Source organism: Oncorhynchus clarkii, chromosome 2 (genome assembly GCF_045791955.1).
Source record: "Oncorhynchus clarkii lewisi isolate Uvic-CL-2024 chromosome 2, UVic_Ocla_1.0, whole genome shotgun sequence".
NCBI classification, from domain to species: domain Eukaryota; kingdom Metazoa; phylum Chordata; class Actinopteri; order Salmoniformes; family Salmonidae; genus Oncorhynchus; species Oncorhynchus clarkii.
Window position 1 is genome coordinate 50,470,971 of NC_092148.1, and position 18,509 is coordinate 50,489,479.

Genomic DNA, 18,509 nt, shown 5'->3' on the forward strand with positions numbered 1-18,509 from the left:
TTGTTGTTTTTGTTTATCACACACTTGAGACAAGGTTGTTGTCAAACCAGAATATTTTATTTGTGAGATTCCACAGTAGTTACTTTTTTTGTAACGCTGACATAACGCTCCTGGTATATATAGTCATCAGTAGTGAATAAATGGTGTATAAAAGTGAATGCTTTTTCAATAACTTATACCCATGAAATAAGATCATTCCCATGTATTCTAATTATCGTTTATTGCACTAAGAGGACAAAAAGCATACTCTCAAGCCCAGATGTGAATCAAGACCGTAGGAGCACAGTGCCTTCCAAATCATTCAGTTCACTGTAATGCGCATTGTGCCAAAGCTATTATGCGATAGTGAACATCTGAACAAAGCATTGGTATAAGACTGTGGGTATGACTTCTGCTTCAGACTGTCACTTAGGAAGAGATACCATCTTTCTCGGGTGGAGCTTTTTGATCCTATGTTTATAGACTGGCTACTGCTAACCTTCATGCTATGGCCCATCCTGTTTGGAAGCATTGGAGGCTAGGAAGAAATGTTGCTAGACGGGCATAGCCAGACTCAAGTTTGTGGGGCGCACTCTACTTTCCCAATTATAGGAAGGAATTTAGGGGAAGTCAATCAACTGTTTTCTTTTGGTCATTTCTTCTGCTTCTTGTTCCTTTTCCTTCTAACACGAGAACGGCTAGTTGACATCTCCGTTGACAGGTTAACACCGTCCTTTTCCTCTCGCTCCAACATGGTGGGCATCTTCAGTGTAAACTCAAGCTCCTCCTCTGCACCACCCCTGTCTTCATCAGCCAGACCCAGCTTGTCATTGGCCCCACCCTCCTCCCTGTCCATTCCTGCTTTCTCCACTTCAGTCCCACCCACATCACTCTTAGCCCCACATTCCTCATTCCCAGTGGCCAAATCAGCACATCCCTCCTCATCAGTATTCAAATCAGCCCCTGCCTTAGCTACATCTACATCATCCTCAGCCGCACCCTCCTCCTGGTCAGCCCTGCCCTCTTCTTGGTCAACTCTAACCACCTCCTGGTCAACTACGCTCTCTTCCTGGTCAAGCCCACCTTCTTTCTGGTCAGCCCTGCCCTCTTCCTGGTCAATCCCAACCACCTTCTGGTCAACTACGCTCTCTTCCTGGTCAAGCCCACCGTCTTTCTGGTCAGCCCTGCCCTCTTCCTGGTCAACCCCAACCACCTTCTGGTCAACTACGCTCTCTTCCTGGTTAAGCCCAACGTCTTTCTGGTCAGCCCTGCCCTCTTCCTGGTCAACCCCAACCACCACCTGGTCAACTACGCTCTCTTCCTGGTTAAGCCCAACGTCTTTCTGGTCAGCCCTGCCCTCTTCCTGGTCAACCCCACTCTCCTCGTTTGCCACACCCTCTTCCTGGTCAGACCCATCCTTATCCTGGTCAGCCCTACCTGCCTCCTGGTAGTCCCCACCCTCCTTCTGGTAAGCCCCACTCTCCTTCTGGTAAGCCCCACCCTTCTCCTGGTAAGCCCCACCCTCCTGGTCAGCCCCACACTCGTCGGTCCTCTCTGGCTGCTCTTCGGTGCTGGTTGCCTGGGTATGGTCGTATCCACAGAAGGGCTCTTCCCAGCATGGATGGGGATCCTCTGGGAAATCTAATTCAACCATGGATACATAAACAGTATATCATTACGTTTCCATACAGCCCTCAGAGGCACTAAACCCTACTTACTGTATGTTACACCAAAATCTTGTATATCTCCGTATTGTGGAATGTGGATAACGTATTCAGACAAGTCTTGAATGACGTCATAAAAGAGCCAAAGTTTGACTTCCATTAAAAAAGCACAAATGACATGTTGTTTAGAAGAATGCCCACAGTGGTGTGGGGTGGTACAGAAAAAGGGCTTCAATCCCAGTCTACCTTCCCAGTGTTGTGCCCCCATCTCTGCGGGGGCAACCCCCTCCACCAGTCGGCCCTCCTGCATCACCCGCGTGATCTCTCTCAGCTGGAGAAGCAGTCTCTCCTCCTGGTCGGCACTCACCCCTGTCACCCTGCAGGGAGAGCAGCAGAAGCATAGGTAAGTATGCTTAAGGCAGTGATTCCCAAACTAGGGGTCGCGCCTGATGTGAAAATGGGGTCGTGGGAGAATTTCCAAAATTCAGAGGAAGAAAAAGATTCACACATTTTTGTTGTTGTTGATATATATACACATACACACACACCTTATAATATCGTCTTTGTATCTCAAAATCATTGTTATGTGGTTAACCTTAAATACATCCAAATAAAAAATAAATCTAATCTAAAAGATCAAATTCAACCAGAGCGCGCCCTTAGATCATGGGAAAAGGCCGCACTTGACCGTTGCACTTGAATCATTCACATAGTGAATGGCTAGGCCCGTTACGATATGAAACCACGCACTATTGCAGAGACTGATATTCCCGGCTGCAATTGATAAGGTGAAAACAATGTGTGGTGAGGCAGAGGCACATAAGTATTCAGACCATTTGCTATGAGACTTGAAAATTGAGCTCCGGTGCATCCCGTTTCTATTGATCATCCTTGATATGTTTCTACAACTTGATTGGAGTCCACCTGTGGTGAATTCAATTGATTGGACATGATTTGGAAAGACACACACCTGTCTATATAAGGTCCCACAGTTGATAGTGCATGTCAGAGCAAAAACCAAGCCATGAGGTCGAAGGAATTGTCCGTAGAGCCCCGAGACAGGATTGTGTCGAGGCACAGATCTGGGGAAGGGTACCCAAAAAATTCTGCAGCATTGAAAGTCTCCAAGAACACAGTGGCCTCCATCATTCTTAAATAGAAGAAGTTTGGAACCACCAACTCTTGCTAGAGCTGGCCACCCGGCCAAAGTGAGCAATTGGGGAAGAAGGGGAGGTGACCAAGAACCCGATAGTCACTCTGACAGAGCTCCAGAGTTCCTCTGTGGAGATGGGAGAACCTTCCAGAAGCACAACCATCTCTGCAGCACTCCACCAATCAGGCCTTTATGGTAGTGGCCAGATGGAGCCACTCTTCAGTAAAATCCACATGACAGCCCACTTGGAGTTTGCTAAGAGAGACGAACTGAGTTTGCATTGAGAGAAACTATTGTCATTCACAATGGATGTAAAAAAGAAAACAGACTTGGTTGAATTTCTGCGTAATGAAAAGAACATGTCTCCTTGTCTATATGTAACAGACATATTTGGGAAACTGAACGCAAGCATGCAGAGAATACAAAAACACTCTACAGATGAGTGACCGAATTGGTGGATTCAGAGGAAATAATTCTTATTGGAGAGAGTCTTTCAAAAGCCAACCATGCCCCCTTCCATCGGAGGTGCCATGTTTCTAACAGCATCAGTAAGTGTCCCACACGAGTGGTGACTGCTCACCAATGCTGGGAAGAGCACTTTGGGACCTACTTCCTAATCCGTTTGACTGCGATCGTGGCTCAGTTGACATGCAGGTAAATGAAATCGGAACAGCTGATCGAGCTGCCATGTGACCGAATGCTGTAGACAATGCATTCACAGGTGACTACGGAGGAGTTTTGGTTTTTGACTCAAAGGGAATACCCTGCCCTCTCCCTCTGAGCATTACAACTTGCACTACCGTTCGCCAGCTCATATCCGCGTGAAGGTGCATTCAGTGCTCTTGTCTGCATTAAAACCAAATATCGATCCCTGTTGGATGTGACAGCAGAGATGAGGTGCGCACTGTCAACCACGCCCCCTGACTTTGAGAAGCTCCGCCGCGACAAGCACGCCCATCTCATTAGTGGTGGTGAGATAAGAGACATTGTCAGACTAATTTGCAATTGACTGTCATAGCCCCACATTAAACGTATGTGTTTGTGAGTTGAGAAGACAATCAGAAATACTGTTAAAATGTTTTTCAATTGACTGCCATGGCCCCAAATAAAAGTAAACATTAGCTGTATATATATATATATATATATATGTGTGTGTGGTTATGAAAATGGGGTCGTGGGCCAAAATAGTTTGGGAACCCATGACTCCCCATTAGAATTTATTACAGGTATGCTAATTCAATCAATGGGACATGCAATAACAGTTAAGTACACACATTAATAGCAATGTAAATACATTGTTCAATTCAGATTGTATTCAACATTTTATTCCTAAATTTTTTAAAAAATGTATCCAATATTTTGGCCGGCAAAAATGGTGTAAGGTGGGAAAGGAAAGAGACCCAGAATATTTTTAAAAAAAGTTGAATATATGTTTTGGTATGCAAAAAGAGACTGAAACGAGAATAAATGAGAGATGTCCGTGGAGCAAGACTTTGGCCAGGTAAACAACAAACCTTTCAGGACTGTAGCTGGCTTTGGACACAATCCTCTCCATCACCATCTCTGTCTCCCTCAGCTTATCCTGCAGCTGAGTCAGCTCAAAGTCCGCTAGAGAGAAGGAGAGCGAGAGGAGGAGAGAGGGTCAGTTAAGACCTTTCAGGATGGCATTGTCTGAAGTGAAGCTAAACTATTTGATTGTACAGTCGTGGCCAAATATTAATTTCCACAAAGTTTTCTGCTTTAGTGTCTTTAGATATTTTTGTCAGATGTTACTATGGAATACTGAAGTATAATTACAAGCTTTTCATAAGTGTCAAAGGCTTTTATTGACAAATACATGAAGTTGATGCAAAGAGTCAATATTTGCAGTGTTGACCCTTCTATTTCAAGACATCTGCAATCCGCCCTGGCATGCTGTCAGTAAACTTCTGGGCCACATCCCGACTGATGGCAGACCATTCTTGCATAATCAATGCTTGGAGTTTGTCATAATTTGTGGGTTTTTTGTTTGTTTTGTCCACCCGCCTCTTGAGGATTGACCACAAGTTCTTAATGGGATTAAGGTCTGGGGAGTTTCCTGGCCATGGACCCAAAATATCAATGTTTTGTTCCCCGAGCCACTTAGTTATCACTTTTGCCTTATGGCAAGGTGCTCCATCATGCTGGAAACGGCATTGTTTATCACCAAACTGTTCCTGGATGGTTGGGAGAAGTTGCTCTCAGAGGATGTGTTGGTACCATTCTTTATTCATGGCTGTGTTCTTAGGCAAAATTGTGAGTGAGCCCACTCCCTTGGCTGAGAAGCAACCCCACACATGAATGGTCTAAGGATGCTTTACTGTTGGCATGATACAGGACTGATGGTAGCGCTCACCTTGTCTTCTCCGGACAAGCTTTTTTCCGGATGCCCCAAACAATCGGAAAGGGGATTCATCAGAGAAAATTACTTTACCCCTGTCCTCAGCAGTCCAATCCATGTACCTTTTGCAGAATATCAGTCTGTCCCTGATGTTTTTCCTGGAGAGAAGTGGCTTCTTTGCTGCCCTTCTTGACACCAGGCCATCCTCCAAAAGTCTTCGCCTCACTGTGCGTGCAGATGCACTCACACCTGCCTGCTGCCATTCCTGAGCAAGCTCTGTACTGGTGGTGCCCCAGTCCCGCAGCTGAATCAACTTTAGGAGACGGTCCTGGCGCATGCTGGACTTTCTTGGGCGCCCTGAAGCCTTCTTCACAACAATTGAACCGCTCTCCTTGAAGTTCTTGATGATCCGATAAATGGTTGATTTAGGTGCAATCTTACTGGCAGCAATATCCTTGCCTGTGAAGCCCTTTTTGTGCAAAGCAATGATGACGGCACGTGTTTCCTAGCAGGTAACCATGATTGACAGAGGAAGAACAATGATTCCAAGCACCACCCTCCTTTTGAAGCTTCCAGTCTGTTATTCGAACTAAATCAGCATGACAGTGATCTCCAGCCTTTTCCTCGTCAACACTCACATCTGTGTTAACGAGAGAATCACTGACATGATGTCAGCTGGTCCTTTTGTGGCAGGGATGAAATGCAGTGGAAATGTTTTTGGGGGATTCAGTTCATTTGCATGGCAAAGAGGGACTTTTCATCTCATCACTCTTCATAACATTCTGGAGTATATGCAAATTGAGGCAGCAGACTTTGAAAATTAATATTTGTGTCATTCTCAAAACTTTTGGCCACGACTGTATGTTTTAGAGAGAAACTATTTAAATGAATGATGCTGTTTCTTTGTATAGAGTTATCAATATAACTGATTCTTAAAGAGGAACGATTTAAGAATCGTGAGATTACAGTTTGTAACTCACTGATCTTTCTCTTCCGGTTCTCTGCTCTTACTGAGGGAAATCTGGGTTCAGAAGGTACAGCGCACTTCCCCTTTGAGGTTATCTTTTGAGAAGAGAAAAAAACATTCTTCAACAATAGGATTTAAGGGTTTAAACATGCAACACGCAGATTATAAATGGGCATTTGATTTGGACCTTTTCTGTGAGAATAGGATACAATGGACTGTGTTTCCATGCGTGTCTTCCTAGTATGTGCATGTGTATGCATGTTAGGGCTGGGCCAGACTACTTGATTCATGGTTTGTATTCGATACATTTTCGCATGCAAACTTTTTGTCTTCAGCCCCATTGCACATTTAAAACGCTAACATGCCTGTACTCTAAATCATTTTCATGAGAGTACTGGAGGAACACACACATTCTTTAAAATGCTCAGCCCTATTGTCTGTGCGTGTATGTATATATCCGATGTCAACCCCACAACACCGCACCTTAAACAGGATGTAGAGGATGTAAAGAAGGATCGCAAAGCCGTAGATGGGGATGATCTGCCCTGCCAGGTTGGACTTGCCCCCGGTTCCTACCCCTGTGCCCCCACCCCCCTTAGCCCTGGCGATAGCCTCAGTGTTGTGTGCCCTGGTGGACCCAGCAGCCCTCTGGCCCTGACTGTCCGGAGCCATCTGCCGGTGCACCATGGGAGGAAACCGTCCTGAACCTGCAAAGCAAATGTGGTAGATGAACCCGATACTGTGATATACTGGAATTAACATTATGGATATACTGGAATAACAACTTTGTTGCGACGGTGAGTTGGACTTACGCTGTGGTGATAAGGTAGCCCTGCTGTGGTAGCCTTGCTAATGCAGGGTGGATGGGTTTACGGAAATTAAATATTGTGTTGGATGAATGTCTTTAGGCTACATTGAGGTTATTTTAGACTATATGGCATTAGTGCATAAGCCTAAACTTTAGGGCTGAACTGTACATGAGTCAAATAGCCGACATGCCAATCGCCAAATGCTTTTGGGAACAGGCAGAAAAAGTTCATGTCAATCCACGGAGGCAAAAAGAACCGTGTCTGAGTTTAATTCAATAAGAGGAAAACTGCAAAATGGAGAGTTGAAAATAAAGAGAAGGGAGGGACAGAAAAGTAGGCTAATGTTTGGGAAAGATTTGGTGAAGTGGAAGGACGACAGCAGTGCCGGCTATGTTATGTGTGATGATTGTGAGGCGCTTCGCAAATTCGACAGTCACAAGATGGGGACTTCAAATAGGCCTGTGGCACGTCAAGGGAAGCCTACTGTTCAGATGGGTTAAATGGAAACTGAAATCTGGACACTGACTGTAAAACCTATAACCTCTCACATAGCTTTTATATTAAATCCTGCAGAATTAAGCATTTTTTCCCTGGTCCCTAAACGTCTTTGCTCCGTGAAAGATGACAGGGAACACTTTACCAATGTCAACTAGATTGAAGCCTTCATTCTATCGATTTATGACATTATTCTGGTGAGCATGGGTTTGTTTAGTCTTTTAGGGCAACATAATGACAGCCTACATGCAAGCTTCTCTTCTACCTAATTGATAGACAAGTTGACTAACAAATAGCCTACCAAAATCTCGGAAATTATAGGCAGAAACATATCTAAATCAGGCAACAACAAAAATCCTGCACCCAGTTAAAAAATCGTCCCCCCGTCTTTGACAGTAGCCTGTAGCGCAATTTCTATATGTGCGTGTTGGGGTCGGGTGCGGGACTCCGATTTGAACTTTTTTCACATAAAGTCAGGCTGTTGCGGGTGAACAAACAGCTGACCCACCACTCCTCCCGGTGATGACAGCGCCCTCTGTAGGGATGTAGCTGGTATTATTCAAAGATAACCAGAAATAAACGACGATGTGCAGTAAAAAATAAAAAATGTGTTAAAATGCAAGGAAAGGTAAGCCTACGTACGAATCTAGAATAGTTAGCTAGAATAATAAAGATATTTAACATTTTTAGAGCGTTAAACCTTACCCTCGGTCTGTGCACCCTTCCCTCCGCCTAGCAGCATTTTCGGAAGCAGAAGAGCAACGCAGAGCACGAGACAAGACACTAGCGTAACCTTTTGAAATGTTGACATCGACATTGTTACAGCCGCACGGTTGCTTTTGCAGGTAAATGTACTTAAAAGGCAACACGAATACACAAACAATTCAACACAGAGGGTCAAGTGGATGCTGCGTCGGGCCCCTCAGCATCATCCATTTGTGCACACGTCCTTCGCTGAAAAACGGAAGTGTAACCTTTGTAGTGGGTGCACCTCTCCAGTAGATGGCGCCAGAGAACCTTTATTAATTTCGACCAAATAGAAAAGAAAATAGAAAGGCTGTGACGGCACTGCATCCATTTTTTGTAAATATGGTAAAGTCGTTTTTTGAACTCTTTATACCTGCTATAATTACTGTCTCTGTGTGATAGATTAGATATTGGTAATAACTGGGAAAAGTACCCCCTTTGCATTGGACAAGGCCCCGAAGCTCATCTCATCTGTCCCCCCATATTTTTCAGGCCAGCCACTCCCTTACTACATAGTCTATAGATTAGCCCAGCATACATTGCCCCATAACATGAAATATGACATGTTATATACTCCTACCATGTAGATACAAGGAAACCACTATCTGTGAAGCTCAGAACTGAGCATCCCTTTTCACACCACGGGAGCCAAGACAATATGAGCCAAGACAGGTTGTACTGATTTAGCAGAGGTGGGACCAAGTCACTGTTATTCGAGCCACAAGGTCCAAGTCTCAATACAACTCCCAAGTAGAATGGTTTGAGTCTTTAGTCAAGTCCAAGTCGTGCATTTTAAGAACAAGTCCAGTAGAGTCACAAGTTTTTTTAAAGCCATTTAGCCACAACTTTGGAAGTATGCTTGGGGTCATTGTCCATTTGGAAGACCCATTTGCAACCAAGCTTTAACTTCCCGACTGATGTCTTGAGATGTTGCTTCAATATATCCACGTAATTTTCCCTCCTCATGTAGCCATCTATTTTGTGAAGTGCACAAGTCCCTCCTGCAGCAAAGCACCCCCACAACATGATGCTGCCACCCCGTGCTTCACGGTTGGGATGGTGTTCTTTGGCTTGCAAGCATCCGCCCTTTTCCTCCAAACATAACAATGGTCATTATGGCCAAACAGTTCTATTTTTGTTTCATCAGACCAGAGGACATTTTCCAAAAGTACCATCTTTGTCCCCATGTGCAGTTGCAAACCGTAGTCTGGCTTTTTTATGGCGGTTTTGGAGCAGTGGCTTCTTCCTTGCTGAGCGGCCTTTCAGGTGATGTCGATATAGGACTCGTTTTTACTGTGGATATAGATAGATTTGTTCCTCCAGTATCTTCACACGGTCCTTTGCTGTTGTTCTGGGATTGATTTGCACTTTTCGCACCAAAGTACGTTTATCTCTAGGAGACGGAACGCGTCTCCTTCCTGAGCGGTATGATGGCTGCGTGGTCCCATGGTGTTTATACTTGCGTACTATTGTTTGTACAGATGAACGTGGTACCTTCAGGCCTTTGGAATTTGCTCCCAAGTGTGAACCAGACTTGTGGAGGTCTACAATTTTTTTCTGAGGTCTTTCTTTTAATTGATTTTGATCTCCCCATGATGTCAAGCAAAGAGGCACTGAGTTTGAAGGTAGGCCTTGAAATACATCCACAGGTACACCTCCAATTGACTGAAATTTTGTGAATTAGCCTATCAGAAGCTTCTAAAGCCATGACATAATTTTCTGAAAGTTTCCAAGCTGTTTAAAGGCACAGTCAACTTAGTGTATGTAAACTTCTGACCCACTGGAATTGTGATGCAGTGAATTATAAGTGAAATAATCTGTCTGTAAACATTTGTTGGAAAAATGACTTGTGCCATGTCATGCACAAAGTAGATGTCCTAACCGACTTGCCAAAACTATAGTTTGTTAATAAGAAATTTGTGGAGTGGTTGAAAAACAAGTTTTAATGACTCCAACCTAAGTGTATGTCAACTTCCGACTTCAACTGTATGTATATATGTTTGGGAGCCACTGGTATGGCCTACTTTTCTAAATGCATTGTGGTTCGACCAGAACACTGACATATTGCCAAGGCAGAGTTGAGTGGCTGAAACCGAGACGCACGCAGACAGCAGAGGCATTCATTCTGGCCCAATGACAATCGCCGAATGTCTTTACACTTTTTGGGTGTTTTGTGTAACAGGGGTCTCTTTCCATTCACCACTGTTTTGGAGGCTGTAAATATGTTGTGAATGGATGAACGTGCGCGGGGGGTCGCCTAGTAAAGGAGCCCTTTGACCTAATTGTCTGACAATCCGATGAAAACATCATGACTGGTTGTGTTTATGGCACAATAAAAAGTCAGACGTTTTAAAAGTGAAATGACAGACCTTTACGACTAGGCCCATGGAGATCCTATGGAGTTAATATGGATTCTATATGTCATTCTACGACTAGGCCCATGGAGATCCTATGGAGTTAATATGGATTCTATATGTCATTCTACGACTAGGCCCATGGAGATCCTATGGAGTTAATATGGATTCTATATGTCATTCTACGACTAGGCCCATGGAGATCCTATGGAGTTAATATGGATTCTATATGTCATTCTACGACTAGGCCCATGGAGATCCTATGGAGTTAATATGGATTCTATATGTCATTCTACGACTAGGCCCATGGAGATCCTATGGAGTTAATATGGATTCTATATGTCATTCTACGACTAGGCCCATGGAGATCCTATGGAGTTAATATGGATTCTATATGTCATTCTACGACTAGGCCCATGGAGACCCTATGGAGTTAATATGGATTCTATATGTCATTCTACGACTAGGCCCATGGAGACCCTATGGAGTTAATATGGATTCTATATGTCATTCTACGATTAGGCCCATCATTTTGTTTTGGTGCACGTGTAAGCACGTACAGAAGGTCCGGTACCAGGAAGAAATGAATTGTAATTCCACCCCCAATAGTCCCCAGTCCTAAGCAGAAAGCGAGCTCTTATGTGGACTCCTTTGATTTAGGTGTATTGTGATGTGCTGTAAATCTTTCTATGTTTACACGTGTATGCTTGCTTGCTGTACGACACGAAAATAATTTCCTAATGAATGCAATCAAGTCCATCATCATCATCATCATCATCATCATCAACATAACCCACTCATCGGTCCAGGCTGGACAGTGTGTAGGGTGTGCCTGCCACCTGGTGGTCTGTCGAAGGGGTGTATGGTCCTACAGTCATACTCCACCCCAGGGTCTGGGTCACTTCCGGAAAACAATATGCACACCCAGTCACCCCTGTAGGGCAGCGAGAGAGGGTCAGAGTCAAACGTTCTCATCCTATCCAGGGGCTTTCCCTATTACATAAACTGTCGGTACGGTTATTGGTTACATATTTCATATTGTAGCTCTTTGAACATTGTCAACAATGCCAACCCAAGACAGTTTCTGTTTTGCACCACAGTATTCTAGACATTCATTAAATTGTATCCACACTTGTAACATTTGCGGGATGTAAAAGCTCTAATTGATTTTTTAAATTTTTATATATCATTATAAAACGTTTCTAAACACCAGAAAATAGGATCTCAAGACATACAGTGGGAAGCTTAGAAGGGGTGGTACATGGCAGGAGAGGTGGTAGACCTTGGGCAGCCATCACAGCACAGCAAGTCGCCCCCATTCAAATACACAGCGCAGAAATCCTCACTCTCCATCCCTGTTGTCCCATACCCCTTCTCAGGCTGCTCATTGGACACCCCATAACACCCCTCAATGTCCTCCCCTTCTTCAGTCTTTCAATCAAATTCCAATTTTGTTTCCGATTCTGACTTTGGATCCAACTCTATTGACGGATTCAGTTCTGACTTTGGGTTTGGCTCCAGGTCTGATTATATTTCCAGTGAATCTTAATCAGATCCAGATTTTAGACCTGGATCCCATACAGACTCAGACTAACTCTGATTCAGGTTCAGATTCAGACTCCAAGTCCAGTACTAGATACTGTATAAAGTCAAATGTATAGAATTTGAAAATAAATGCATTACTCTATACAGAACTGGGACAGATCAGCTTTGTTGATGGGCATGGAGGTAAGCCATTTCAAACTAAATCCCAGGCAATTAACAGGGTAATGTGTATCCTCTCTATCCCAGTTTGATTTGAGGTGGCCGAATCGTAACTTGACTCTTTCATTGATATCGAAAGCACTAATGTATTTGTTTTAAAGCTTAATGTATGTTACACTATCGAAACATAGAAGTTGAAAAATAAGGACACAGCTGATATAACCTAGAGGATTTAGGAAGAAGGGGGAGTGGGATGAAGTGAAGTAGAGAGACTGTTATTAAGAAAAGAAGGTCGTTAACGAGACTGTGTTCAACAGGAATCTGTGTGTGTGTGTGTGTGTGTGTGTAGTGTCACCTGGTGTCCACACTAAGTGGCTACAGAGTACTTTATGCTGAAAAACAGACACATGAGGACAAACAATAGAAGATAATGTCATTATAAGACTTTTACATTCCCAGATCACAAATGAATACATAAATACCACTTGAAGCTTGATGATGACTTGATCATTTGAATCCGTTGTGTAGTGCTAAGGCGACAGTTGGGGAGGTGTCAGGTTCGCCTCTGTACTTAAAGTGTGATTATTCCAACTCTCTGTGAAATGCTGCAGATCTGCCCGCAGACGAGGTAAAGACACATATCCACACAGGAGAGGTGGAGAGAATTTGACAGGTCAAGGTAGCCTTCTTCCTCCAAACTGTGCAGCAAGTTGAAGTACTGACATGTCACAGCACTCCAAACATCTCTCCATAAGCGTTTGTTATTGCAAGGCTAACCCCCAGGGAAATCATGACTTGGCAGCAACAGGGGTTTGATAGTCCAGTGAAAATGGCTGAGTGTTTATGTGGTGTAAATCTGAAAATCAGCAGCTGACATCTTTAGGTTTTTTAAATTAATGCATGTGAGACAGGTTCCATGTACAACAAGACAGGCAGAGATGGAGGAGAGAAAAAGAACACCGGACACTTTTGCCAGAAATAAAGCTTCCGCAGCCTGTTCATCGGACAGTGAACATACATCTGGCAATATCGACATTTTTGACCCCTTGATCAGCTCGCACTCTGAACGTAAAGAAAACAGCTTATTTTTTTATAGATATGAAAACTAACAGATATGACCGTTCAATCTAAAGCAGCATAATTCATTTTCAGGATGTCAATACAGCACAGAAAGCTTAACACCACACTGGTATTGTGGTTGTCCATTAGGTGATGTGAAATACGCAATATGAATACAAAATAATATACTTACCTTCCTTGAAAATCCATCTATACTGCCAAAGATGACAATGTTGTATCTTGAGAAAAAACATTGGAATTAAAAATGAAATGTTTAACCTATTAACCTGCTGTCACGCCCTGACCTTAGTTATCTTTGTTTCCTTTATTATTTTGGTTAGGTCAGGGTGTGACGAGGGTGGTTTGTTTAGTTTTTTGTATTGTCTAGGGTTTTTTGTATGTCTAGGGTTTATTGTAAGTCTAGGTTTTTGTATGTCTATGGTTGCATAAATTGGTTCTCAATCAGAGGCAGCTGTTTATCGTTGTCTCTGATTGGGGACCATATTTAGGTAGCCATATTCCTTGGGTATTTTGTGGGTTCTTATTCTATGTTTAGTTGCCTGTCTGTACTTCTCATATTAGCTTCACGGTTCGTTTTGTTAGTTTGTTCAGTGTTCTTTCTTTAATTAAAGGAGAATGTACGCTTACCACACTGCGCCTTGGTCTCCTCCATACGACGACCGTGACAGAAGAACCCAACAAATAAGGACCAAGCAGCATGTTCAGGAGGAGCAGTCAGTATGGGCATGGGAGGAAATATTGGATGGAGCAGGACCCTGGACGCAGCCGGGGAGTATCGCCTTTCTAAGGAGGATACTACGATACTACGAGGAGAAATTACGGAGAATGGAGGAACGGCAACGATATGAGGGTACGCGGCTAGCACGGAAGCCAGAGAGGCAGCCCCAATAATGTTTTTTGGGGGTGAGGCACACCAGGAGATTGCCTGAGTCAGGTTGGAGACTTGAGCCAACTCCTCGTGCTTACTGTGGGGAGCGTGTGACTGGTCAGGCACCGTGCCCGGTGCGCTCTATTCCAGCTCCTCGCATTGGCCGGGCTAGAATGGGCATCCAGCCAGGAAGGAAGGTGCTTGCTCAGCGCTCCTGGTCTCCAGTATACCTCCTTGGACCAGGATATCCTGCACCCGCTCTGCACACTGTGTCTCCGGTCTCCGAGTCTGCACAGCCCAGTGCGTCCTGTGCCAGCGCCCTGCATTTGCAGCGTGAAAATAAACATCCAGCCAGGACGGGTTGTGTCAGCTCTACACTCCAGACCTCCAGTGCACCTCCACAGTCCAGTACGTCCTGTTCCTCCTCCCCGCACTTGCCCTGAGGCGCGTGTCACCAGCCCGGTACCACCAGTGCCGGCACCAGGCCTCCAGTGCACCTCCAGGGTCCAGTACGCCCTGTTCCTACTCCCCGCACTCGCCCTGAGGTGCGTGTCACCAGCCCGGTACCACCAGTGCCGGCACCACACACCAGGCCTACAGTGCGCCTCGGCAGTCCAGTACGCCCTGTTCCTGCTCCTCGCACTCACCCTGAGGTGCGTGTCCCCAGCCTGGTACCACCAGTGCCGGCACCACGCACCAGGCCTACAGTGCGCCTCGGCAGTCCAGAGCGTCCGCCGACAGTACCCAGTCCAGAGCGTCCGCCGACAGTACCCAGTCCAGAGCGTCCGCCGACGGGCCACAGTCCGAAACCTCCAACGACGGGCCACAGTCCGGAACCTCCAACGACGGGCCACAGTCCGGAACCTCCAACGACGGGCCACAGTCCGGAACCTCCAACGACGGGCCACAGTCCGGAACCTCCAACGACGGGCCACAGTCCGGAACCTCCAACGACGGGCCACAGTCCGGAACCTCCAGCGACAGTCCCCAGCCCGGGGTCTCCGGCGATGAACCACGCAGTGATGGTCCCCAGCCTGGGGTCTCCAGCAACGGTCCCCAGCCCGTGGTCCCTGGCGATGATCCGCAGTCCAGAGCCTCAGGCGATGATCCACGGGTCAGTACTACAAAGGCGGAGGGATCAGTATAAAGAAGGGGGGCGGCATCCAGAACCAGAGCCGCCACCGAGGTTAGATTCCCACCCAGGTTAGGTATGCGGCCGGGAGTCCGCACCTTTGGGGGGGGGGGGAACTGTCACGCCCTGACCTTAGTTATCTTTGTTTTCTTTAGTATTTTGGTTAGGTCAGGGTGTGACGAGGGTGGTTTGTTTAGTTTTTGTAAGTCTAGGTGTTTATATGTCTATGGTTGCCTAAATTGGTTCTCAATCAGAGGCAGCTGTTTATCGTTGTCTCTCATTGGGGACCATATTTAGGTAGCCATATTCCTTGGGTATTTTGTGAGTTCTTTAATTAAAGAAGAATGTACGCTTACCACGCTGCGTGCGCCTTGGTCTCCTCCATACGACGACCGTGACACCTGCTTCATTATTTATGTATTACCAGTTGATGAAGAACAACTCCAATTACATACATAATTGAAAATGTGTCTATGAATAAGTAAGAATAAAAAAGTTAATAACTTCTTAGATTTGATGGAGACATTATACATCTCTTAGTACCTTATAAATGTATGATTTGTATCAATGTGGACGAGAGACAGGGGAGCAGGAAAATAGTATTTTTGCCGAGCAACGCAACGAAGCTGGATCATTCTGGCAATGATACCTGCACCATCTACACTCTGCAGAGACTCCCTAACTCTTCGCCATTGTACACGATGGCCCATTGCTCTGAGACTTCCTTTGACCATTCTAAAGCCTGCATGGGGCATCTTTGCCTTATTGACCCTGACTTTCTGGTCTAACTCTTCATCTGACATATCAGAATAGCATTCCCTGACAGACATATTGCATTCTTTCATCCTTCTGTAAAATAAGAGCTAACCGTTACACTGTCATGAAATGTGATTACTGTATATATCGACTATGAAGCAAATAGGACATGGCCTGCTTATGAGTTGCCATGAAAGTAAGTTAGATGACTTCAACTGAAAATGGCAAGAACAGGCGTTCATAGCTAAATGTTTTTGGTTAGCTTGAGAATAATAATTGCCTGATTTATCATTCTACGGTATGTATATAATATAGTAGAATGTTATGAACCGACACTGAATCGTAGGAGATGACTACTAGCTATGTAGAAGTTGGACGGAAGAACGCCCAGTGCTGCTTACCTGAGATGCCATCATCACACAGTCCTTCGTAGGTGTCCACTATGACTTCCTTTGTGTCGAAAAGAAAAGCTGAACAGCATTGGTTGTAGCCAAACTGACACTCGTAAAATGGCCAAAGTGGAGGGTGGTTGATAGCGAATTGCCAAGAAACTGAAGATCTGGAACAATACTGTGTACTACTCCCTTCACAGAACAGCGAAAGCTGTCTCTAACCAGAATAGAAAGAGGAGTGCGAGGCCCCGGTGAACAACTGAGCAAGAGGACAAGTACATTAGAGTGTCTAGTTTGAGAAACCGACGCCTCACAAGTCCTCAACTGGCAGCTTAATTTAATAGTACCCACAAAACACCAGTCTCAACGTCAACAGTGAAGAGGCGACTCCGGGATGCTGGCCTTCTAGGCAGAGTTGCAAAGAAAAATCCATATCTCAGACTGGCCAATAAAAATAAAAGATTAAGATGGGCAAAAGAACACAGACACTAGACAGAGGAACTGTGCCTAGCAGGCCAGCATCCCGGAATTGCCTCTTCACTGTTGACGTTGAGACTGGTGTTTTGTGGGTACTATTAATTGAAGCTGCCAACAAATGTTTCTGTCTGTGTGCCAACTTATGTTTTTTAAAGTTGGATTAGCTAACACAACGTGCCATTGGAACACAGGAGTGATGTTTGCTGATAATGGACCTCTATACGCCTATGTAGATATTCCATTCAAAATCAGCCATTTCCAGCTACAATAGTAATTTAAAACATTAACAATGTTTACACTGTATTTCTGATAAATTTTGTTATTTTAATGGCCAAAAAAATTGCTTTTCTTTCAAAAACAAGGACATTTCTAAGTGACCCCAAACATTTGAACGGTAGCATCATTATATCAACTCAGCAAAAAAATAAACGTCCCTTTTTCAGGACCCTGTCTTTCAAAGATAATTTGTAAAAATCCAAATAACTTCACAGATCTTCATTGTAAAGGGTTTAAACACTGTTTCCGATGCTTGTTCAATGAACCATAAACAATTAATGAACATGCACCTGTGGAACGGTCGTTAAGACACTAACAGCTTACAGACAGTAGGCAATTAAGGTCACAGTTCTGAAAACTTAGGACACAAGAGACCTTTCTACTGACTCTGAAAAACACAAAGAAAGATGCCCAGGGTCCCTGCTCATCTGCGTGAATGTGCCTTATGCATGCTGCAAGGAGTCAATGAGGACTGCAGATGTGGCCAGGGCAATAAATTGCAATGTCCATACTGGGAGACGCCTAAGACAGCGCAGACCACGTGTAACAACACCTGCACAGGATTGGTACATCCGAACATCACACCTGTGGGACAGGTACAGAATTGCAATAACAACTGCCTGAGTTACACCAGGAACGGACAATCCCTCCATCAGTGCTCAGACTGTCCACAATAGGCTGAGAGAGGCTAGACTGAGGGCTTGCAGGCCTGTTGTAAGGCAGGTCGGCGTTTGGAACCAAACATCTCAAATTTGAACTCCAGACCAAAAGGACATATTTCCACCGATCTAATGTCCATTGATTGTGTTTCTTGGCCCAAGCTAGTCTCTTATTTTTATTGGTGTCCTTTAGTAGTGGTTTCTTTGCAGCAATTTTACCATGAAGGCCTGATTCACACAGTCTCCTCTGAACAGTTGATGTTGAGATGTGTCTGTTACTTGAACTCTGTGAAGCATTTATTTGGGCTGCAATTTCTGAGGCTGTTAACTCTAATGAACTTATCCTCTGTAGCAGAGGTAACGCTTCATGGTTTTTGAGACTACACTTGAAGAAACTTTCAAAGTTCTTGAAGTAATGATGGATTGTTGTTTCTCTTTGCTTATTTGAGCTGTCCTTGCCATAATATGGACTTGGTCTTTTACCAAATACGGCTATCTTCTGTATACCCCCCTACCTTGTCACAACTCAACTGACTGGCTCAAACGCATTAAGTAGGCACACCTGTTAATTGAAAGGCATTCCAGGTGACTACCTCATGAAGCTGGTTGAGAGAACGCCAAGAGTATGCTAAGCTGTC

At 44.6% G+C, this 18,509-nt stretch overlaps 1 protein-coding gene across 1 annotated transcript; it reads right to left on the reverse strand.

The window, feature by feature from the left end:
- Positions 1–35: 35 nt before the first annotated feature.
- On the reverse strand, positions 36–8,399 carry LOC139369151 (protein RIC-3-like). The gene is made up of 6 exons (XM_071108622.1): positions 8,132–8,399; positions 6,606–6,829; positions 6,136–6,217; positions 4,311–4,404; positions 1,890–2,020; positions 36–1,620 (listed from the first exon to the last, which is right to left on the reverse strand). The coding sequence occupies exons 1-6, from the start codon at positions 8,241–8,243 to the stop codon at positions 632–634; spliced, it is 1,632 nt and encodes a 543-aa protein (XP_070964723.1). The 5' UTR covers positions 8,244–8,399; the 3' UTR covers positions 36–631.
- Between the last annotated feature and the right edge of the window lie 10,110 nt (positions 8,400–18,509).

Excerpts from the sequence above, each read along its gene's own strand:
- LOC139369151 (XM_071108622.1), bottom strand. The coding sequence starts at position 8,243 with ATGTCGATGTCAACATTTCAAAAGGTTACGCTAGTGTCTTGTCTCGTG. Across the intron at positions 6,218-6,605 it reads TCCTCTACATCCTGTTTAAG|ATAACCTCAAAGGGGAAGTG; the intron begins GTGCGGTGTTGT and ends TCTTCTCAAAAG. Across the intron at positions 4,405-6,135 it reads GAACCGGAAGAGAAAGATCA|CGGACTTTGAGCTGACTCAG; the intron begins GTGAGTTACAAA and ends CCTTCTCTCTAG.